At 45.4% G+C, this 24624-nt stretch overlaps 1 protein-coding gene across 2 annotated transcripts in view; it reads right to left on the bottom strand.

Annotated features, from left to right (window-relative positions):
* The window catches only part of GCLC (glutamate-cysteine ligase catalytic subunit), a 39629-nt gene extending 15887 nt beyond the window's left edge, over positions 1-23742 (bottom strand). Inside the window, exons 1-6 of one of the 2 annotated variants that reach the window (XM_007186931.2) lie at positions 23141-23742; positions 5453-5565; positions 4436-4618; positions 2106-2219; positions 470-528; positions 220-353 (exon numbers count right to left, since the gene is read on the bottom strand). In XM_007186931.2, the coding sequence (XP_007186993.2) occupies positions 220-353; positions 470-528; positions 2106-2219; positions 4436-4618; positions 5453-5565; positions 23141-23290 (753 nt within the window). In that variant the 5' untranslated portion in view covers positions 23291-23742. The remainder of the gene's footprint in view (positions 1-219; positions 354-469; positions 529-2105; positions 2220-4435; positions 4619-5452; positions 5566-23140) is intronic. The other variant, XM_057555171.1, reaches the window with a different exon arrangement.
* Between the last annotated feature and the right edge of the window lie 882 nt (positions 23743-24624).

Raw genomic sequence — 24624 nt, 5'->3', positions numbered from 1 at the left:
CTTTGTAGTGAACTGTACATTCCGTAAATTCTGTCCAGAGATAACTTCCAGTGAATTTACTAAGATAACTTCATTGGTTTTCAGAAAGAAGTACTAGCTACTATTTCAACGTGAATAAAATGTGATTTTTAAAAAGGAAACATGCACATATAAAGAAAAGAAGTAAATAAATAGAAACGGATGAGGACAGCTTGCCTCTCTGGATATTTGAAATGATACCTGCAAACAGCAATTGCCCATCCCAAAGCCCATAGCATCCATGTAAATGTGGTCGGGCTTAGAAGCCTTTGCTGCCTCATCATCCTCAGGAAATGTTTCTATAAATGGACATGGTGTATTCTTGTCCTGAAATACTGCAGTATTAGTTGGAAAAAAAAAAAAAGAAAGAAAAGAGCAAGAAATGGGTGAGAGTCAAGGATTAACAACAATGGGGGGGGTCCCCTCCCACCCGCCACCTCTGTAGACTCACTTGGGACGTTGATGACAACCTTCTCTCCTCTTCTGTGCCGGATGTTCCTCGTGAGGGTACTAAAAAACAGACAACAAATGTCCTAAGTTGGTCACCTAAGAACCATCATGCAAAAGAAGAATTTGACAATATGCAAGTACACGGAATGAAATCCTCCCTCAAACTAATCCTCTAAGACATCCCTACCGAAAATTCATGTGGACCGAGAGACTCTGAGGGGACTTCCTGAAAGAAGGCTTTGCATTAATACCAGGTCCTCTGGCTCTTGTTTGAGAATGTCATTCTCTCTCCTGCCCAAGCCCTGATCCCCGGCTCCGTGGGACTCACCAAACCAAGCTCAAGTGTTCAAGGTCTGCCGTGGTCTGGCCTCACCCTATGTTTCTAACATTTTCCATGTTAAGTCCAAAGACTTGAGCCAAACTGTGGTACTCATGTTCCCCGGGCATCTCTGGACCCCAGAATCTCATCACTCCCTCCACCCATCCTGCAGCATTAACACTATCCTCCAGCCTGCGATGTCTGATCCAGAAGCCCCTCGGCAAGCTGTGGCTGTGTGCACTGGACGTGCGGCCAGTCCTAATTAAAACGTGCTCTGAGGGAGAACACACAGTACATTTTGAAGACTTGGTACAGAAATAAAGTAAAACTTATTAATAATTAAAAAATACTGGTCACAAGTTGGATATATAGAGTTAAATAAAATACACTATAAGTTTACCCTTTTCACTTTTTTAACGTGGCTACAAAATTACTACTAAAATTAAACATGTGGCTTGCATTATGGTTTTACTGGGCAGTGCTGCTGTCGACGGTGTAAATGTCACCTCTCTCAGGAGGCCTGATTTTGACCCCCTCAGTCAGAAGCACCTTCCTCTCTCTGGTGTTACCATCTTTGGACACCTGTCATAATCTACCTTTTCTTGCAGCTGAATATCTCCACCTTCCCCTTGGCACACTACAAACACTTGATGTTGGAAACTATGTTTATATGTCTTTATCTTCCCCACGGACTCTGCACGTAGCAGGTGTGCAGACCTGTTTCAGGAATGAACACTGAGGAGTCACAGGTCCCTAACTCTAGGTCAGGAGCCCGGGTTCAGGATGACAGGTGAGACTCAAAGGTACAAAGCTGAGATCAGACTGGTGTGGGCCCTGAAGCAACTTGAAACCCTAGATTTAAAACTACAGACTAACAGACTTAGAAGTTAGTGGAACAGAAGGTAGAGCGTGCCTACTATAGACACAGGTATTGTACATATTTTACCTTAGTGTCAAGGTATATGGAGTGGAATGAGAAGACCACAGATACTGGTGGTAATTTTCAGAGGAGGAAAAGGTAAAAATAATGACAAGAAAGCTTCTCCAAACAGGTGTTAACAGAACTAGGATTGAAATGCATCTGTGGCTAAGTGAACAACTTTAGGATCACTTGGAAAACAGGCAGATCCAGCCTGGAAACAAGCAGCACCAACCAAGCAGCCTTGGGGGACCGAGAACAGGCGTAGCTGTGGGTCTGCGGCTCCTCTGGTTAATTACCACAGGAGTTGGAATTCAGGAACCGCTCAGTAATGATTGCGGGAGGGACACTGCACCCCCAGGGCAGGGATCCAGGGATCCGAGTCATCCACACACTCACCTGAAGCGCGGGTGCTTGTTTATCGCTTCATCAGGAAAGAAGAGGGACTTGGAAGCTCCTCCTTCCACTGGGTTGGGCTTGAACTCGGGCAGCGTGAACCCAGGGCAGCCTAATCTACAACAAATTGAAGAACTAAAGAGATAGAATCTGTCTTCAGGGATTAAAAATGTGCATGTGTAACGCTGCCTTCTTCAGGGGTCCGGCACACAGGTGTTCTGCAAACACTGTGCCCCTTGCAGCCACGCCTTTGCAGTCTGTCTTGCTCACCAAGCTCTTCTCTTGTGACTGCAGCCCTTTGCTGATTTTATCAGAAGCCTCCGTCCACTCAGGGTCTGCAGAGCACTTACTTACGTCCTGGCCGCCTTGGCTGTTTCCCCCACGCAGTTTCTGAGGCGTCTTCCTTTACCAGCTCTGACCCCTGCATACCACCACCTCCCCATCAGCCTGGTTCGACTTGGGACAGGCCTCCTGTTTCTTGCCTCTGCCAGGCACCTCATGAATCCCTCCAGATCAGGCAGGTTCTCTGCCAGTGCCCCTGTCCACCCCCAGATCTCCCTCTGGAGGCTGAAACCCAACCCTATTATCTCACTTGACCTGAAGAAGAGCTTTAATTCCAACACAGAAACAAAGCAGGGTGCAGATCGGCAGTGGGAAACTTCTGGCTTGGGAGCCAAGGCTAGCCGGTGCCTTATTTTCAACCTCACCTTTTATAAAACTGGCCGCCCACGTTCGCCTTGTGAACAGCAACTGAACTTGCCGATATTATCTGGAAAACAGCCCCAGCTATGATGGGGGCTCCTGAGAGTTCCTGCAGCTCCGTACATTATTCACTGACAGCCTGCAGCCTTAGGAAAAACCCTTGCAGAGAGTGACAAACTGAGATCTGGGGGGCTCTCTGCTGACCGGAATCAGGCTGGTGAAGCACGTGTGTACTTGGCAGGAAGCGGGCAGCCAGGATTCAGACCCGCACCCCCAGCCCCGCTTTTCCTCCAGACCAGCACCGTCCAACGGAACCTCGGCAGGGATGGAAATGCTCATGACCTGCATTGTCCAGATGGGTACTGAGCAGGTGGAAGGAGGCGAATGAGACTGAGGAACTGAACTTCTCACTGTATGCAAGTCTGATTGATTTAAATGTAAACAGCTACATGACCACTGTTTGGGTTACTGGGCCACACTACAGTTGCACCTGTTTACAGAAAGAGAATCACCCTGTTTACACTGAAGAAACTGAGTTTTCCTCTCTCCCTCTTGATCCCGAAATAAAACTTCCCTTATCATTTAACTGTGGATGTAAGGTGAGGCTTCTACAAACAAATAATTATTATCTTTGTTTTGTTTACAAATCCAAAAACGCCCTCTCATCATAAAAGATATGGTTAGGCTTTTAAAAAAAAAATTAGATTTTTAGAATAAAACTTATTCCTAGCTCAACTCTCCTCCCTTCATACTAACTTAAGAGAAGGAAAAAGATACTTCTCTAAACGTCTGATGAGTTGTTTAAATAAGGTTTCAACTATTTATATGTGACCATGGAGATTTTAAAAAAGAAAATTCCCTTTAAGTGTCCTAAGACCAGTGGTGTGACTGTGAATGCCTATGTTCATCGTGGACATTTATCAGGAAAAAAAAAAGAAGGCATAAAAATAGTTCAGAGTGTTCCAGGCCACGGATACCAATCCCCAAAGTGCTTTTGAACTTTGGGGAGGTAAGCATACTTTGCCACAATCTGACAGATATCTAGCAGAGATAACCAGATTTACAATTTGGTAGAACTGCATTCTTGAGTACAGGTCCTACGTATAAATGTGTGATATTTACGTACCTCATACTAAGCTAAGGACAGAATTTCACTGTTCATATTTACCTTATATTTACTCTTATGAAACTTTAGCCATAAGTAGATTGGATGACAAATCCTAAATCTTTTCAGCACAATCCAAACATGACCCAGTGACTCCCTTGTTCTTTGTTAATATGTATCAACAGACCCTGGGAGCGCTGATGCCAGCCCCCCATCTGGAGCCCCCTGATCTGATCTGGGGGTCAACGCACATCCTTCCTTGTGCACTGCTCCTTCCCTTCGGCCTGCGGAGTCTGTGGCCCTCGGGTCCTTCCACAGTCCCCCCGGCCACCACCACCACTGGCAGAGGCTGGCATGCGACTCTGCCTGCAGCTCTAATGTTACAGATTCTATCAGACACGGTGTGACGAGGATGAACCGTCTGCAAAGCATGAGAGCTGTGGGGTCAAGTGCTGGGTTGTGATCTGCTCTCTTGATACCCGGATGCTCTGAAATGCCAGCCATGCACGTTGACACAGGGACTAACCTGGGAAACGAAGTGATTGTGCAGAGGGCCTGGTTTTCCCCCAGTAGAGATGTCGCTTCCTTGCGGCGCTTCCTCATGTTGTCCTCGACCGTGTTGAACTCAGACATGGTCCCTCCGTACGGCTGGCCAGGTGTCCCCTCGATCATGTAGCTCCCATACTCCGGTCTCCAAAGGGTAGGGTGGCTACAGAGGAGAAAAGGGTTCAGTCCGTCTTATTCTTCTGCTGCAGTCTGCTCCACTTTTAGTTTTGAAAAAGTTGCTTCCAAAAATTTAGAAGCCACTGGGTATACAAGAAGCCAAGAACTCTTTACAATTCTCAGTGGTTGTTAATCTTCCACAGCTTTTCAACTACATAATGGTTACAAGCGCTGGGTCTAAAATATTTATAAATAACTGAGACACACACAGGGCATGCACTGTCCAAGGCAAGCAAGCCTGTCCACTCTGCGGGGAAGGACGTGGGGATTTAAGGCCTCCTTCGGTTTAAGACTGGGTTCCAAATGCAAACCCAGCCTCCCAAAATTTAGTGGGTAGAAAAATGAACTGGAGGTACATGCCCCCTTCACCTCTGTCTACTGAAATAAAGAAATATTTTAAAAACATCCTGCCAGCCAAGCAAAACCCATCTGCAAGTTTTCTCTGACACCATGGTTTGTGATCTTGGTAACTGCCAATTAAAAAAAAAAAAATTTAAATAGTAAACAGACTTTATATTGAGTTTACTCTTCTAAGTGCTTATTAACGTATTTAGAATGTCTACACCCTAAGAGGTAGGTATTATTATTATCCCTCATTTACAGTTGAGGAAACTGAGGCACAGAGAAGTTAAGTACCTCGCCTAAGGGTACCCAGCTATTAAGCAGAGGAAGCAGGAGTTGACCCAGGCAACTGGGAACCAGAGCCCGAGTCCTAAACTGCTGTGCTCTCCTGTCTCCTGTACGTGGAAGGAAAGATGATATTCCAGTGGTTCTAACAGTTTCAGAAACTCTCAAAGAAGCCTTCAGTACATCAGCTTACTTTGGGTTTGTCCTTTCCCCCTTTTCTTGCAGAGTTTCAAGAAGTTCCTCTCCAGACAGTACCAGTTGGGCTTTTTTATTTTCATGATCAAAAGATACCAACATGTATTCCACCTATTGAAAATAAAGGAGAGAAAGATGAACATTCCTCCAGACTCGTGCTTGATGTGACCTTTAGGAAAAGTAGGGAAACGTGAAGGTTGGAAAGGATGACAGTGTCCTGAGGAGTCACATCTGCTTACACAACGGTGCTTAGTGAGTGAGGTTTGCATAATGTGAAAACCTGGAGAGAATGGCCAACAGTGGCCTTGTGGGAGGACAAGGGCTCTTACGTGATTCCGTCTTCCCCCGTTCTACTTAATACCTTTTAGAAAGGTCAAGATGCCCATTTTGACAAATTGTACTTCGAGAAAGAAGTATTTCAAAGCCAGGATTCTGTAAACTGCAGTTGCAAGTAGTAGTCGCATTTTACAACGTATTTCCTCGGTGGGCTTACTGTAAGTTTATGAAAGGGGTTACCTGCGCGTTCTAATCAAGGTAGATTATCCTTCCTCACTGGTACATTATTTAATCATCCCACTATGAGCCCCACTAATGGACAGTTAAATCAAAATCAATATAGAGGTGTCAGTTTAGGAGTTTTGGCAATTTTGTTTTGGTTTTTCAGGAATAATTTAAGACCACTTCCCCACTCTGAACTCATACAGAATTTACAATGCAAGGTGCACTAGCACATTCATAACAATACCTGGTGGAATTCTGATAAAATATCAAGAGTGAAATACCAAAGTAAGACTTTTCTGGGCAGAGTACAAATAGAACCTGCATTTGTTTTCCCTGAAATTGCATGCTGTAAGTCATGATAGTTGGTATTAATAGTGAAGATTGTGACTCACTATTTACGGTTAAAATAAGACACACATCATCCATAGGTAAGTGAAAAGATTGGAGCTGGACCATTCAGGCAAACACTTGAGAGCACCCTTTGCACAAGACCCCAAGACAGAGAAGAGGTGGCAAACTTGTGGCACGTGGCAGACCAATCCCCAGAAAGTACTTTTTTTGGCGTATCATAAAAGAGACAAGCAACAATACATCCACTATCTACCTTATCTACCTGACATTTCACATGTAAATCCAGATCCCAGCCTTAAAAACAAACCAAAGCCCGGAAACCCAGAAGGAGGCCTGGGTCCAGAGGGGCTGGGGCTGGGCAGCCCCCCTTTGATGGGGGGGCTCTGGTCTGCAGATCCACCGTCCAGGTGGAAGGCATCTGAGTCAGCCCTCCCTATCACAGAAATAGTACCATTCAAGAGACTGGTTTGCCCTTCAGCTAAGGAATATAAAAGGGGAAAAAATGTTAGTGACCATAGGGAAATAGCCTGGCAGGTTTAAATGACAACAAAAATAAACTTTCGATGAATTTTTATTAGTTGTCATTATGGACTGAATGTTACCGCCCCCCACACCATTCTTACGTTGAAGCCCTTAACCCCCAATGTGATGGTATTTAGAAGTGAGGACTTGGGGGGGGCGGGTAATTAGGTCAGGAGAGTGGGGCCCTTGTGACGCGATTTGTGCCCTTATAAGAAGAGACGAGAAAGATGATTTCTCTCTACTGTGTGAGAACACAGCTTTTGTAAGCCAGGAAGAGGGACCTCACCTGGAAACCAAATCTACCAGCACCTCTGACCATGGACTTTCCAACCTCCAGAACTGTGAGAAGTAAATGTTTGTTGTTTAAGCCACCCAGTCTGTGGTATTTGTTACAGCAGCCTGAATAGACCGAGAGTTGTCTTACTGATGAGTTCAAGTCATCAGCGCTGAGGTGAAAACAGCACTTAATTTGGAAACAATCTAGTTCCATAAGACTCAGAAGCAGCTACAGGCAGTTCCTTATTTAGGGAGATTGTACTTTGAGAAAGTTCCTCTGTCAATTTCTGTGTACATTAGAAAAAAGGAATTTTCAAATTCCTTTGAAACAATGTTATACAAAGGTCCCTGGGCCACCTCTCTAAAGTATTTAACCTATCATGTGTCTGACCTCTGGAGAGAGGGAACCCATCACTGTGTCCCTGGGGGACAGCAAGGTCCTACATTGCTTCCCAGGCACTGGGATGAAGACTCCGGCCTCCTTACACCCTGGAGAAGGGGTTGCATCCGGGTGGTCAGGCCGAGGAGGGGGAAGGTGCGGGGAAGCTCAGCCCAGGAGGGCTGGGCTGCGGGGCGGGGTCCGCAGCCACCCTAAAGAAATTCACAATTCAGGATTCAGGGCCAGCTCCTCCATTCCACCGGCCCAAGCAGTAAGCAGTCTGGACTTCGGCTGGAACCACCTGTTGCGTCTAAGAGACCCGGTTTTCTCCTTACACCGACTCCTGAACAGGCCCACAGCCATCTTGTGATAAGGCTCTGACTAGCTGATGACCCATCAGTGCTGAAGCACAGTGTCCTGCTGCCTCCACACCCTCTGTCCTTTCACCCAAAGTCCTGCGGTCGGCAGGTGCCGGGAACACTGCACAGAGCCAGGTGGATGTAGCTTCTGCTCTCAAGCTCACAGGTGGCCGAAAGGACAGCCAGCAACTCAAGGGAGCTGAAGGGTCTGGTCCCGCCTGGGGTATCAGAAGGTTTCCTGGGGGGAGGGGGGTGGCCAGGCAAAGGAGAGGGTCGTCATAAATACAGCCCCCACCCCCGACCCCTGTGCTTCCCCTGACCACCACCCTGACCGCAGCGTGATCACCTGGTTGGCTGCCCAGAGATGCAGATAAACCGGGCCCACCCCTGGAGACCATGTCACAGTAGTCCCGCCTCTAGACTGTAAACTGTTTTAAAGCTAGTGACTGTGTCTTCTGCCCAGAAGATGGTTTCCTCACACAGCAAAATACTAATGACCAATATTTTTGAGCACTTTCAACCATCCAGGTGGATGGCACCCATTTCCGTATCTAGCAAGATACTCAAGCCTGGAGCACCCAAAGGGGTGCTAGAACCAAAGGCGACGCTACTTGGATTCAAAATCACTTGTAGTGAAACAGGGAAGACCTGCGTGGCAAGACCAGAAGAGCAGCTGTGCCTGAAACAGTGGGTGAACTTGAGGTGACCACCACAGGTCCAGGAACCCTTTGTATATGGTGACATTTAAGACTATAACTGTTGAAGTGTTATTTTAAACTGCTCTATTTTCCCCAAAAGGAAATGTTTTAGTAGTTTACTCTAAAGTTACATCAGGGAACTATACTCAATATTTTGTGATAACCCATAAGGGAAAAGAATCTGAAAAAGAATATATATATGTGTATACATATACATGGACGTGTATATACATGTATGTATAACTGAATCACTTTGTTGTACACCTGATACACAACACTGTAAATCAACTATACTTCAAAAAAAGAAAGAAACACACAGGCCAAAAATAAAGTTACATCAAATTCTTATAGTATCTGCTATATTCTGACTTTTCCCCCACTATGAAATGCCATTTTATACCACAGAATAACACAGGGTGCATGCCAGGAAAGTTTACACAAAATAAACGTGGCCTTGCCCTGGCCTGGTCTTCCTCCAGTGTCCTAGACCAGGACTTCAGCTAACAGAGCAGGAGGTTCTTTATGTATAATACATTAATCTCAATTTTAACACTGCGTAAAATGATGAATTTCCTATACGATTACGTAAAGTAACTTTCTTGAATCATTACCAAAACAAATTCTTCACATGCCAAGATTAGTAATATGAAGCCTCAGTGAAAAATTTTAAGATTCAGGAGAGAGCAGGGAAAATTGTGATGAATCTCATAAAGGGGACAAGACAGCTTTCAATAAAGGAAAGGAAAAAAAAACACCCTCTCCTTTGTGGTAGACACTAGGCACATGTGACCTTTTTAGATTTAAAATTAAAGAAGGTTTTCCCTGGTGTTGCAGTGGTTAAGAATCCCTCTGCCAATGCAGGGGACACGGGTTCGAGCCCTGGTCCAGGAAGATCCCACATGCCGTGGAGCAACTAAGCCCGTGCACCACAACTACTGAGCCTGCGCTCTAGAGCCCGCGAGCCACAACTACTGAGCCCATGTGCCACATCTACTGAACCTGTGCGCCTAGACTCCATGCTCCACAATAAGAGAAGCCACCCAATGAAAAGCCTGTGCACCGCCATGAAGAGTATCCCCCGGCTCGCTGCAACTAGAGAAAGCAGCAACGAAGACCCAATGCAGCCAAAAATAAAATAAATAAAATAAATTTATAAAAAATAAAATAAAATTAAAGTAAAATAAAAATTTCAGTTCCTAAGTCCCTAACTGGATATTGCAAACAATTCGATTACTGCAGGAAGTTGTACTGGACAGCACTGGACTTAAACCCGAGAAAAACCACCTCTTGGAATTATATCTGGACACACTTACTGATGCATTACTGCTGGTACAAAGGAAAGTCCTGCATGCCGATCTGCTCTTTCATGTCCTACAAATGGTATGAGATGTTTACTTTTTGGGCCTCTGAATTGACACTGGCTGATTTTTGTTAACCATGCCACTACACTTCAGGCGTGTGTCAGTTTTCATTTTCTGATGGTTATAAAGACCAGGCTAAGTCACTCCTACCTTATTTCTGAACCAAAGTGGAACCCAACCAGTCTGCTCCCACAAATTAACCTCACAAAAGAGAGCACATCACATGACGTTACCAAAGGGGATGTTTGCTGTGGCCACCAACACGGGCACTCTGCAACTCAGAAACCTAAGCCAGAAGACACGTCCTCCTAAAGAAATAATATTGTAAATATAAATAGTTCTTATTTACCTCAAAACACCTGCAGGTTAGTACTATAGCTTCTAGGTTCTGAGGACAAGTGAATTCTTCGCTTCTTTCCTGAGAACAGGGTCCTGGTCACCACGTGGCTGACAAGAGAGGGTGTCTTGGACCAACTGCTCTGCAGCGCTTAGCTGGGGAGGGGGCGGTGAGGGGGGTGAGAGGTCAGGGCCCCTGAAGGACTCCCATGAGGTAAAGGAGAACTCAGGGCTTCAGCAGTGCTGGCTCAGGGCCTCAGGCTCTCCTGGAGCAGGTGACTGACAAAGCAAGCTAGGTCCCTGTAAGTGCGTTTAGAGATGAAGTTGGCCCAAATTCAGGGACCACCATCGAGAGATGAGAAATTCAGGGCTTTAGTTCTTAGGAACTGGTGATAGATTAACCCACCCAACAAAGGGAGGGTGATGCTTTCTGAAGAGACCTAGAGCCAGTGCCGAAACAGGATGTGCAACTCCTAAGTCACTGCTGTGCTCAGAGGGGCCCTTGGGCCCCCAGGGGCAGGTGACAGCGATTCCAGACCTCCAAGTCCAATGCCATTTCACCACAGTGAGGGTCTCCTTCATGACCGCATGTGATGGTGCCTGGATGCTGAGGCAGGTCCCACCAAGAGAGCAGTTCTGACCTGCTGAAGACAGGGTCTGCAGGATGCAGACCTGCTAATACAAACCCCTTCCTGCCATACCTGGAATTCACGGGAAAGGATTACAACCTCAAACAGATAAACCAGAGCTCCTGACTCGGGGCTCTGATGCTGGCCCACTACCTGCTGCCTGGGACAAGGTCCGCCTGGCAGCATAGCTATCAAGTGAGGTCAGCCTCATCCCCAGAGGCTCATCTGTGTCTGCCCTTTCACAGGGCTAGGCTGCCAGCAGAAGATTAGCTGGAAAGGCCGCAGCCACATCGCTAAACCTGTTAGCATTTGCCCTGCGGACCGAGAAATTGACCACACATCCTCGACTTTTCAGATCTGAAAGTGCAGCTGGCATTTCACTAGGAGGGAACCACTGGTCATCTGGTAACCAAAAACACCGAAGCTTGCACTTGTTGCTCGAGACCTTTATCAAAGCAGCCCACCCGCCTTGTTACCCCACCCCACACCCTACTCCTTTCCCTTCCACCTCCAGCCTTGTCTCGGGTTGGAGCCTCGTTTGAATCTTAGTAACATCTGTGTTTTTTTCTTGTATAAAATGAGGATAACGCCTACCTCAGGGGGCCACTGGGGAGGAGCACACAAAATAATGCGTGTCAAGTGCCTAAAGTGGTAGTTGAGTACACATATCCTCACGTATTAGTGATTATTTTCTAGCTCTCGGGCAGGGAGACACGTATTGAGGCAGAACAGTGTCTTTTAAGTGTTCTTACGGGTCCATGGTGGCCTGTAATCAACATTACCAAAAAACATTGAAATGAGTAGAATAAATACCAGAATATGTCATTCATGGGAAAGGAAGTACTATTTCACCCAAATACTGTTTCGCGCAGCGTTTGTTTCAGGTACTCGCTGTCTCAGTAAAAGGAAAGACTTCGTGCGGAACACCGCCAGCTCTGCGACAGCGGGCACAGGTCAAGTCACCCCCCTCCCGGACACTTTCAAATGGCTCAGACTCAGCACATCTTAGCACCCTCACCACGTGTGCCGCCCCTCCACTCCAGCCCCGCCCCCCAGGCTGCACCCACGCAGGCCTTCCTTCTGCTTCTCCGCCAGCCAACCACTCCAGGGCCTGGACAGCACCTCTGTGTAGCTGTCCCTTCAAGCAGCTGGCTCCTGACGGGCTCTAGTCAAGTGCTACCTCTTCAGAGCAACCTTGGCTAACCCCCAACACTAGGACCTCTCTTGTCCCATGCCCAAGGGTGCCACCCACACTAGTGCCTTGTGGAGTTGTGGAAGTGGTTACCCAGGCCAGAGCAGTCTTAATTTCCCCTCTCTCCTCACAAATATTACAATTATGGACATGTGGAACATGTTCTAATCTAACAAAGTGTCCCTTCCAACTCTAAACTACTATGTCTGTCATTAAACTCTTCCAGAAATTCTTGTGGTATAAAACCATCCATTTTTCTTTCCCTCTCAAAGACATTACACACACTGCATTGCCAGGAAGGGAATTTTTTTCAAATGCATCGTCTTGCTACCTAAAGCTCACCCCTTCTAAGCACATGATCTCTTAAATTGTATGCATACATCAGTGGAAATCTTTCTAAAATTGATTACGTCCTCTTCTGCTACAATAGGAAGATACTAAACATACTTCCACTTTTTTATTAAGGCTTCAGACTCGGGGCAATTTCATTTCTTTAACAGAGCAAGGCCCTGGGAGGCACCGGCTGCCGTGTCTAGATCTGCTTTTCCAAGCTGCTCTCCAACTTGGTCTCTCATTGCTGCCTCGACTGATTTTTTTGTAGTTCATCCTGAACTGAGGAAGGAAATGACCAGCTTGCAGGAACTGTGTATAAAGTGAGCAATCTCCGGGTGAGGGCTTGAGACAGGCTTCCAGGAGTAAAGTACATGCACTCTGTACTGAGAGGGCTTTTGCTTGCTTCCTAGTTCTCGCTGTCTGTGTTCTGGGGCCGGCAGCTCCTGAGCCCTGGATACCACTCACACAGCCATGGAGGGAGGACCACAGGCAGGGCTGCTGCCGCATGGTGTGTTGGACGATATGCCTTCCAAGTGCCCGACTTGTGTAAATACGTGAACGCTTTAGCGGGAAATGAGGGAAGCACTCCCAAATGACCTCTTTAACGTCGCTCTGAGGCTTACAGTGCTCAGAGTATCCTTTCAAGCAAAAAACTTTTTAAATTAAAAAATGTAAACTTTCACAGAGGCTCTTGCCTTCAGGGTTTGTTTTAACTCTGCTAAATCAGCATCCAGTTCAAAAAAAAGGAAGGTGTTAACTAAATCCAAAGGACTGAAAAAAGGGCCTGGGGGATGGGAGACAAGACAGTGGGTTTGTGTGAACATTTATGTAATTAGGAACATCTGGTTTGGGGGTTCTTTTGTAATCTTGTTGTGGAAATAAGTTTAATTTCTAAATCCTGACCATAACAGACACAAACATCTAAGAACACAGAAAGCTCTCCAAACAGTGTCGAACAGAGTAGAGCCGTGGCCATATGAATGCTGCAAAAATACACCAACCTAGATAACCAAGTTTTCTGAATACCTATAAAAGATGTGCTCTTTTGGCTAGAAGTCTGACGCTTATTTATGTTTCTTTAACTTCTGAAACAATGTCTGAGAAACCCAGCCTTTAAGTGGAGGAGATTCAGGGTCATCATTCTGAATTACTTAATCCTTTATGATCAGTTTCAATACACAATCCCCGTGGCTACTAAGTAACCAAAATGCATATGCTTTCCCAATTCAATTCTGTTTCTTTCTGAAAATCATAACCAAGATTTCAAGGACCCTACAAGCTGTGAAAACATGCATGGGCTTTGGGCCATTTACTTTGGCTGGAAACCAATTTTTGCTCTTTTCCCAAGTTCTTAGTATGTTCGAGATAGGTCGCTGCCAAAGCCTCCAGTCCCCTAACCGGCCAACTCCGGCTTCACTTCCGTTCCTATCCTCGCACCCCTCTTGAAAGCTTGCCACCCTTCCTGCCCCCAGGGCAGTCCTACTGCCCCCACTGGTCCTTCTCCAGATCCCACACACGTCCAGGTCCTTCTGTGTGTATCAGCAGGGTTCGGAGGTGATGGCCATGCTTCCTCTCTGGGTTAGTCATCTCGCGCTCCTCCTTGGTTTTAACCCCACCTTTAGGCCCGCGGCTGCCCTGCCACACACACGGCCAGCTCAGATGTTGCTCCAGCTCCCTCTGCACTGTCTACCCGGCATCTCCGCTGTATGAGCATTGGGCTCCTTCACCCAGGAGGTCCCAAACCAGAAGATCCAAGCAGTTCCCCAGGAATCATCCCCACAGGCTACACTCTCTCCCCTCCCTCAGCATCGAGGTGACCTCTGCAGTGGGAGCTCCCAGCCTCTAGTTACCCTCCCAGCCCGTTTTCCCCACCACCTCCGAAGGGACCCAGGATTAGTCTCCCTGTACGATTCCTGGACTGACAATACCACGTCTCCTGGCGTGGTCCATTACAAAGGACCTTGACATATATACACTTGACATATATATAAAATGGATAACTAATAAGAACCTGCTGTATAAAAAATAAAATAAAATAAAATTCAAAAATTCAAAAAAAAAGAATAGATATATGTATATGTATAACTGAATCAGTTTGTCGTATATCTAAAACTAACACAACACTGTAAATCAACTACAGTCCAATATAAAAAAAATAATTAAAAAAACAAAAAAACCCCCCAAAAAACAAAGGACCTTCGACAGCCTCAGCCTCTAGCCACTCCCCTTGCCCTGCTCTGGTCCCACACCACGGCAGTGATCCTCAACTGCAGGCACTTCACAGTCGCACGTCTGCACGCACCCTTCCCGTGCGCTCTCTGTCTCCCTTTGAGATCCTCCCAGGAGGTCCCCCACTCCGCCCCCCATTTCTAAGACTCCCAGGATCTCCAGGCACAGAGCAAACTCCTCCCCTCCTCCCTCCAGCCTGTCCCCCGACCCTGCCATGCCACTGGAGTTCTTCAAGGGCAGGCAGAGTCTCCCTTGGTTTCTCTCTTCAACCCCATGACCTACCACAGTAAGTCCTTGATAAACAGGAGTCACTCAATAAATACTTAAAAGTCATCCATCATGGAAATAAAGCCTTTAGTGTTTGCCACATATAAGTGAAGCTTAAGTCTCAGTTTTTCTGAAGGAAACAGTCTGTGATAATATCTTGCTTTTTTTTTTTTTTTTATAGAAACATTATGGGGTTCAAACAGGTTTACTTAGGAAGTTAAGGAAAAGGTTTTAGAAACCTAACATCTATGGGTTTGTAATTAGATTACTTTTTCAGTAGCCAGTAAAGTACGTTCTCTTTGAAAAATCCTAAAACCCAAAAGGTGACAGGATAAGGAAACGGATTCTACCATCTCTTGTACACATTTCCTGATTTTTGTCATTTGTGTGGCATTTAAAGCATTCTGAAACAGTCAAATTGTTAAACGATACAATTAGAAATTATATATATATATAAAAGCATGCAATTCAAAACCAAATGATAGAATTTTTTGATTACTCTTGCAGATGAGAAAATTGTGGTTCAAAGAATTTAAGTTCTGTATCTAAGATCACACAACTGTTTGGAGGAAGACTTGGGGCTGCACTCCCATCTTCAAGTTAGTCCATTCTTAAACATGTAGGCAAACTTCAAAATAATTGTGTTTTCACCAAATACCCAGTCATAGGATAACAGTGGTACTAAGTGATGAACATTACAGCATAAAGGCAAAGAAAATCCTGACTTTAAAAACTTGGCTATATCTAGGTTGCTGGAGATATAACCATGAGAGTAGCTAGCCTTTGGACAAAGTTTATAGACAAAGGAGAGCAGAGCTGAAAGAAAAGGTAGAAAGACTTCCACTCCTGATCAAGATGGAGTAATAGCGATCAATTTCACCCCTCCCCCCCCCAGAAAAGACAGAAAGAGAGAATATATAAAAGAATTTTCAAGACACTGGACATCAGATAACAAAGCGCAGAGATCCCTGTGATAGGAGGGACAATTTTAAAGTGAGTGAGCCCTACAAATGCCCCAGCTTCCTGCGTGGCGAGAGGCACTAGATCATGGGCAGGGAGGTGAAGCAGAGCCCAGGCTGGGAGTGGGGGTTTGGTGGGGGGAAGGACTCCCCGAATTGAAGAGATAGAGCTGAATATCTGAGGAAACCAAGTAATTTAGAGGTCACAGGACCAAGTACCAAAGAGAAGAGAGCTGCACAGACAATTCCAGAGATTTGCAGAGGGTCCCCCCTTAAGGACTCGGTAGTAAATCGACCCACACATGAGAGGTGAGGACCCAAAGCTGGGACAGGGTGCTTTCCCCCCAGCCAGAATGGAATAACTCCTAGTTCAGGGCATTGAGGAAGGTACCCCTGAAGGCCTTGCCTTCGCAGAAGAGAATAATTAGCCCTAAACTGACACTCTTCCGGACCTGCTGAATAAATTGTAAAAGCAAGACCTGAAAGGATCAAACCATCTCCAAATAACTATATTCCAGAACAAAGCTTAAGAATACGTTTAGGAAAACGCAAATATCAAGCACCCAACGAGGTAAAATTCACAATGTCTGGCATCCAATCAAAGACTACCAGGCATGCAAAGAAGCAGAGAAACCTACTCAAAATGTAGAGAAAAAGTCATTTGAACCTGACTTTAAATGACAAAGATGATAGAATTAGCAAAGACATTAAAACAGTTACTAGAACTGTATTCCCTATGTTCAAAAACAGTATAGTAAGGTTGCAGGATACAAGATAAATACACAAAATCAATTTTATTTTAATATATTAGCAACAACAATCAGAAATTATAACTTAAAGAGTAATACCATTTACAATAAAAAAAAATGTGAAACACTCAGTGATACATCTGACAAAAGACATGAAAGACTTGTCCACTGAAAACTACAAAACACTGATGAGAGAAATTAAACAAGTGGAGGGATATACTTGTTCATGCGCTGGAAGCATCATTGTTAAGATGTCAATTCTCCCCAAACAATCTACGGATTCAACGCAACCACAGTCAACATCCCGGTAGGGTTTGTTTTGGGTAGAAACTGCCAAGATGTTCTAAAATTCATGTGTAAATTCAAAGGACCTAAAAAAGTCAAAATGAGTTGAAAAAGAGCAAAGTTGGAGAGGCAAGACTACCTGATCTCACAATTTATTATAAATTATAGCAATAAAAAGTGTGGTATTGGCATAAGGACAAATAGAGCAATGGAACAGTACACAGAGTCCAGAAATGAAATCACACATAGACAACAGATATTAGACAAATGTGCAAGGGCCTTCAGCAGTGGAGAAAGGATAGTCTTTTCAACAAGTGGTGCTGGGGCACTGTGCAAAAGCAACCAAACCCAAAAATCCATACCCTGCATCATATACAAAAGTTAACTCTAAAAGGATCATAGACCTAAATGTAAACCTAAGACCATAAAACTTCTAGAGGAAAATACAGGAGAAAACCTTAGATAATGAAAGATTTCCTAGACAGAAACACAAATTCTATGTTAGAGGCTCAGATAATATTCTGACATCTTTTCTCAAGATATGGGGCCTTACACTGAACATTACCTAGGTTTCTCCTTCAAAATGAAGCTACAGACTTCTAGTTAGTACATTTGCTAACACCACTACTAGACATTCCTAGAAGTGGTACCTTTAGAAGTGATATCCTGGACATTCCTCTTCACAAAGAGGAATTCAACAGTGATGAGGTGGGGTCACGGTAACTTGTTCAGGAGTCCAGAAACATGTTCTAGGGGAGCCACATGTGCAGAAGGAATAAACATTTTCCTCCCACTGTGTTTTCGCCATATCTTTAAAGTACATCAAAACCTCTACGTATCCAAAGACCTCTACAAACTAATCCTACCTGTTCACCGCACTGACAACACCACCAGGCACAGAACGCTCACACACCAATGCTATTTCTCACCTTTCTGCCTTTATTACACTGTTCACTTGCCTGGAATGCTTTCCCTTCTCTTCATATAAATAACGACCCTAATTCTCTAGGGCAGCTTCCCAAAGATGTTGCCTGAAGCATCAGAATCACCTGGGGTGCTGTGTGTCTCACACGTCTGCAAAGGGCACAAGGGAACTTCTGGAGGGTGATGGAAGTGTTATATATACACAGATGTTTCCTATTTTTTTATTTTGACTGTGGTTGCAGATATCTGGTTGTATACGCTTGTTAGAAGTCATTGAGCTCTATGTTTAAAATGGGTGCGTATTATTGTATGTAAATTATAATTCAATGAAATTGATTTAAAAAGAAAGCCCACATAAAACTATATAACACAAAATGAACAGGGGGAAAAAATCCCTAACTGAGATGGACACCAGAAGTGATAGTCAAGCTCACATTTAAGCCAAGCTTAAATTCTTAGCCTCAATTCCTAATACACAGTTGACCCTTGAACAATGATGGGGTTAGGGGTGCTGACTCTCCCCACAGCCAAATATCTGCATATAAATTTTATGGTCTGGATCATGTGGTACTCTAGTACGTTATTTATTGAAAAAAAATCCATGTATAAGTGGACAAGTGCAGCTCGAATCCATGTTATTTAAAGCTCAACTGAACACACAGTCAGTTATCTGGTTCTCTAACCTTCAAAAATGAACCTCTTGGTTATAAAAGGTAATTTTGAAAAAAAAAAAAAAATCACCAGAAAGCTCCAACCATATTTCACTCTTTTTCCTGGATTTCACCACCGTGCTTTAGACACATCAGTAAATGCTGATAAACTAATGTCCACAGTGACAGCAAGAGACAGAAAGATGAAGCAACTGTGCTTCGTGTGCAGAGAGCACACAATGACCTACGGAATCTTCATGAATTCTCAGAGTAATTTGTGCTCAATACCTTATTCTAAGAAGTCATTGTCAAATAATGCATTTTAAAAACACAATTTAGATTCTGAAATGCAGTTCAGAAATACCATAAACAATTACTAAGCTAATGGAATACAATTATATCTGAATGGGCAAATTTCAGTTAAAAACCGGCAAACATGGAATGCCTCATTCCCCAATAACCCTGGCTATTTAAATGATATATTTTAAATGAGATATCCTGGGTATTTAAACATTTCCAAGTGAACATTTATGAGTCTTACTTAAAAGACTAGGCACTTACTTGTAAACCATTCCAACAACATTATCTCATTTAATCTTACTAACTCTATAAGGAAGGTATTACTCTCCCCATTTTACAGATGACAAAACTGAGATAAGCACTTTGTCCAAAGCTACACAGAACCTTCAATTAGACTCAAACGACTATGCTTTTGTCCATTCTAGATTTATAGCTTAGGATGCTATTTTTGCTATAGGATCATAATCTTACTGATTAACAAGCTCTGCATTTTCTAATTAGTCATGTAAGCATTCTTAACCTACACAGGTAATTTGAAGTTCAAACTATGAATGATATGCCAGCCCTTTATAAATCCCATCTCAGTTCTTCTTGGTTTTACACATGATAATAACGCACTCATAAATATTAAAGATGTATATTTCTCTCTAAGTTCTCATGGATTTACCTGCTAATTAGAGCACAATTGACCTTCTTGCCTTTGAAAGGCAAAAAAGAAAAGAAAAATCAGAAAAAATGTTTCCTTTAAAATGTTTTTCTGACACCTCTGTAACCTGGAGAGTTTGAACTCTGTAAAAAGAGCTTTGATGAAATCTCATACATTGTAAATATTCCAAAACCTGGTGTAATGTGTTTAAGAAATGGAGGTGGAGTCAGACAGATTTCAATTCTGATAATGCCTCTGCCACTAAGTAGCTGAAGAGGCTGGCAGGTAGCTGACACTAGAGGGATATTAGGAAGCATTCAACAGTCGTATTTACTGCCACATTTGCAGTGTTTATAAACTTCCTAGGTTTGTCTTTTAATGTGCATACTCCAACTTACAAACAAAATCTGTACCTAAAAAGTTGTGTGTGGGCTGTGAAGAGAGAAGTGCTTACTTTTTTTGCATAAAAGAACGCTTAGCAAGCATCAGGGCCCCCAGGAACACCTGTCTCACCTCCCCCTCACCCCCATCTGGGGCAGCATGAAGTATCTTCCCAGTACCTGGGAGTTAGAACTTCGATTACCCATAATAACAGCATGATCAATGGGTTGGGACCAGCCACACAAAAGGCGAAACTCGCATCTGTAAGCTGACCTGGGAATCTGCCTGTTTCTAAGCTTCTCACAGGAAAATACTTCTGAATTCCAAAAAGCCAGCAGACACACACTTGTACAATACAACCATTTTTACCACAGTGACTGGTGGCAGCCTTCTCTTCCCTCAGCAGTCTAAAGATGATCCTAGGCGAGTTTCAAAGAGGAACAACCTTCTCATTTTCCAAAGGAGGAAATTGAGGTTCACAACCACAAAGGTGGTTGGCAAGCCTTGGAATACAACACAAGTGCAACTCCAAATCCAAGTTCTTCCTGATAAAACCACCAGAGACAAATACTGTCCTAGCGCCAAGCATTTCCAAAGTGGCAGGCTCTCCCTCCAACCAGATCTACAATGATGGGTTTAGGCTGCTTTTTTTCCTTTTTTAATCCGAGTCCATGGTCCTGTAAGTGCAACATCAAAACTTCCACAAAGAGCAGTATTTTGGTGTCACGCTGACCCAGCCCAACATATCACGTCCCAAACACCCCTTTCTGTCTGATGGGGCCATCCTTCATCTACAGGGCCACGGCACCCACCACACCCTTCTCCACTTTTATCGGCCCAGCCTGACTCTTGGTTGTTTCCTAGGCTTCTGCATACAAACAAGCTCACTTGCAGGCTGATCCTGCCTGCAGACTTTTACTCAGTAGACGTGACAGGGAGTTCCCACTATGTGCAAGGATCAGGGCTAACAGTGTTAACGTCCTGCTCTTTCTCAGAGGCTCACCTCATCAGGGAGGCCTGCCATGATAAATGTGGGACTCTGACTTCCAAACCCCGTAACTGCAACCACAGTAAGAAATAATTTACATGCACCCAATATACCACCCCTACACACACTCTCAAATAACTCGTTTGACATAATATTCTCACTATGTGTGATAAACCAATACTCTTCATCCTACCCCATTTCAATTTTTAAAGTCTCGGAGAGAAAAAATATCTAGGGGGAGAGGAGAGATCATAAAATACACACAGTACACAAATAATACACAGTAGTCCCTCGGTATCCACGAGGGACTGGTGCCAGGACCCGCCAGAGACACCAAAATCCGCAGAGGCTCAAGTCCCATAGTTGGCCTTCCATTCAGCATCTGTGGATTCAGCCAACCGTGGATCAGGTAGTATTCACTACCTGACAAAAAAACCTCCTATAAGTAAACCTGAGCAGTTCAGACTCTAGTTCTTCAAGGGTCAAAATGTCAGATGCTGTAAAGAAACGACGAATTTCAGACTTCTAAAATCTTCTAAATTTATTTCTCAACCCACTAATGGATCATGATCTCCAGTTTGAAAAGTAATTTTCTGTAACATAAGAGTGATTACCTTTACATGATGCTAGAGGAACAGAAGCATCAGCAAATGCTTAGGTGTGAGACAACCCCCCCTCCCCTGCCCAAGTCACATCTTCTCTCTGTCCAGAGATTCAGAGGTACCACAACGGAGAGTTAGCCCCTGCATGCCACAGGTCAAGGAGAGGAGACAGAATCAAACTGGGGGAGACCAAGGCTTCACTGAAGTGCTATTCCAGGAGTAGGAAGAGTGGGGCTTTTTTCTTAACCACCTGGGAAGTCTTCACAATCTCAATTCTTCCCCTTGGGTCATGCTACCTATTTCCAAGAGGCCTGTCAATACTGGCAGGCAGGAATTTTATTCTTTTTGAAAATCTTACACTCTACCCAGACATGACTGAAGCAGAATTTAAAGTAATAATAAATGATCAGCGGGTTATTTTTTAAATCTAAGATAACTTTTCTACTCCATGGTTTCTGTTAAACAGTAAACTCCTCATTCCAAAGGACATGGGTTTGTTAGTGGAAAAAAAGGAAAGGGAGGTGTGGGAGAGAAAAAAAATCTAGAGGGAACAGAGGATAGATCACAAAATAAACACAATACACAAATGAATATATAAAATGTCGGATGCTGCTAAAAAAAAAAAAAAAGAGCTTTAGTCTAAAACTGAAGAATCATCACCAAACATACTGTACCCCTCTTCTGTCCAATAAAGTATGGCAAACCACTTATGGTAGAAACGTGAATTACTAGTCATGATACTTTTCTAGCTTACAAGAGCACAATTCCTTCAACTGACAGGCAGAAGCATTTTCCAATCATAGAAAAACTAACTTTTTGCAAGGAGAGAGATTCAGCACTGGTGTAGCAGCACCCTGACACTAAGGTAAAGAGTGATAACACTGACAAGGAGATAAATTATTTACACTTGAGCAAGCCATGTAAGGCAAAAGGTAAAAACACGAAAAATATAAATGGACCTTTCCAGAAGTCATTTGATTATTTGAACTGTATATACACGTGATTTTTAAAAACAGGAAGGGAAGGCATAAAAAGCTTTTGCAGAAGAGACTTTAAAACTAACAGGAGGCAGTGCTTTCCAAATCATTCCAATAAACAATGGTTCAATATTGAGAATCTAGAGGCATTTCACTTCGAAGCAGCACACATGTGGAAGCACAGATTCGGAAAGTTTATATACTAGATCTGGGCCATGGAAAGGCACTAACAAATCCTAACTTTGAAGTTCTCAGAGTTCCCATTTAGAATTAAACCAAGCCATGATTTGTTTTAATTTATATCTATAAAGTGGTGGTCGGGGGGTGGTTGATGAGAAGGAGAAGCTGGAGGTTTAAAAGGCACCGGGATGAGGTGCGGCGGAAGCGAAATCCTGAAGACCTGATTCCTAACAGCAACCGGCCTTCTAGGACAACTTAGTCCCTTTCACGTTAATGGCATTTTGAGACGGGACCGTGGGTCGATAGGCGGCGGGCAGACACCCCAGCCTGAAAACTCCTCCAGGCACCCAGTGTCACACTTTTGCATGCTCACGCCCTCCCAGCGCCTACTCCGCACTTGCTGAATGGAAACGAACCCCGAATGAATGAATGGGAGAGAGGAATCCGGCCAAAGGCTCGGAGCACGGCCCTGGACAGCGCTGAACGCCCGCGGGCTCGGCGGGGACCCTCGGGGGCGCGGCGGGGACCCTCAGGACAGCGCAGGGCGCGGATCGAGGGGGCTGGGGCCTCGCCGAACAAAGGGGCGCGGGGCGGCGGGGGCCGGGCGCTCACCTCGTCGCCCCACTTGAGCACGTCCTTGTGCCGGTCCTTGACGGCGTGGTAGATGTGCAGGAACTGGAGGATCCCGTGCAGCCGCACGTGGTCGGCGTGGCGCTGGGTCTCCTCCCAGCTCAGTGGCGAGCCCTGGGACAGTAGCCCCATGGCCACCCCCTCTCCTCGCCCTCTGGACCGGCGGCGGCCGCTCCGGGCTCCCGGCGCGCGGCGCGGGCCGGACACTCAGTTGCCCGCGGAAGACGGCGGCGGCTCAGCCCCGAGGGGGCGCCCTCGGGCCGCAGCCGGCGGAGGGAGGGTCCGGTCCGCTCCGGCTCCCCGGCGCGAGATCCTCGCCGCCCGGGGGACCGACCCAGGGGTCGGGTGCACCGCGCGGACGGAGGCGGCGGACCGGGGGGCGGGCTGGGCGGCCCTCTGCCCGACGGCCTGGCCGCTCGCCCGCTTCGGCTCCCGCCCCGCTCCTGCTCCGAGGCGGCGGCGGCGGCCCCCACAGCCGCGGCGCGGCGGCGGCTCCCGCTTCTCTTTGCCGGTGTCCTGCACTAGCTCCTTCCTACTTGTGACCAAAACCTGCGCCGCTGAGCATGCCCAGTGCTCCCAACCACTCGCCACTCCCCAGCGCGATCCGCCGCTCCGGATTTTATAGACTGCGGGCTGGGGCGGGGAAAGGAGGCGGTGCGGGCGAGGAGGCGTGGCCGAGCACTCGCGGAGACTCAGAGGCTGCGGGGTAGGCGTGCGCAGGCGTGGTTAGGGCGGAGTCCAAGGGGAGGGGCTCACCAGGCCGGGGTCAGCCTCGCTTTAAGCAAACGCGATGTGTAAAAATCCGTTTTCTCTAACCCAAAGAGAGAAACTCTGCACTGGGGAAAAAGTTTGATTATTCGGATTAATGAAGAATCCACCATATTATTTTTTATGGAGAGAAGCGCCTCACACTTATAAAACCAGGGTGAGAGCAGCAGGGTGTGGCAAGAAAATTTGTCTACAGGTTTTTAGACGTGTACATAAGTATTTGTGTAGTCTCTATTTATTTGATGACATATGTTCTGTGGATGGCACAGACACCATTCATTGCAACCAAAGGGGCTTTGTCAACATTTCCATAAGGATCGTTAGAAGGAGTCATCTCCAAAGTATATCCCCCATCCAAACCTAGGATTCAACCATCGAGTGATTAAAATGATGCTCATGTGAGCTTACCACGGGGTGGAAGGTTTTAGATACAGCTGGGGTTGGCCCTATCCTGGCGGGAAAGGGAAGGAACGAGGTACCTCGCTCCCAAGTAGTTGTTCAAAAAATGTGTCAACAGAGCAATGAGATGACAGATCAGGGGGAAAGTGACAGCAACTAGATCATATGTGTACTGAGACCAGAAAGTGTGTACTTACTGTGCCCTCTTCCCTCACACCACAAAGTTAACATTTAGTGACCACTTACTGACTGACAAATGGGTACATGATCATAGAAGTCTCTTCTCCCACACCCTTCAT

Source organism: Balaenoptera acutorostrata, chromosome 10, assembly GCF_949987535.1.
Source record: "Balaenoptera acutorostrata chromosome 10, mBalAcu1.1, whole genome shotgun sequence".
NCBI lineage: Eukaryota > Metazoa > Chordata > Mammalia > Artiodactyla > Balaenopteridae > Balaenoptera > Balaenoptera acutorostrata.
This window is presented reverse-complemented; position numbering and strand designations above follow the sequence as displayed.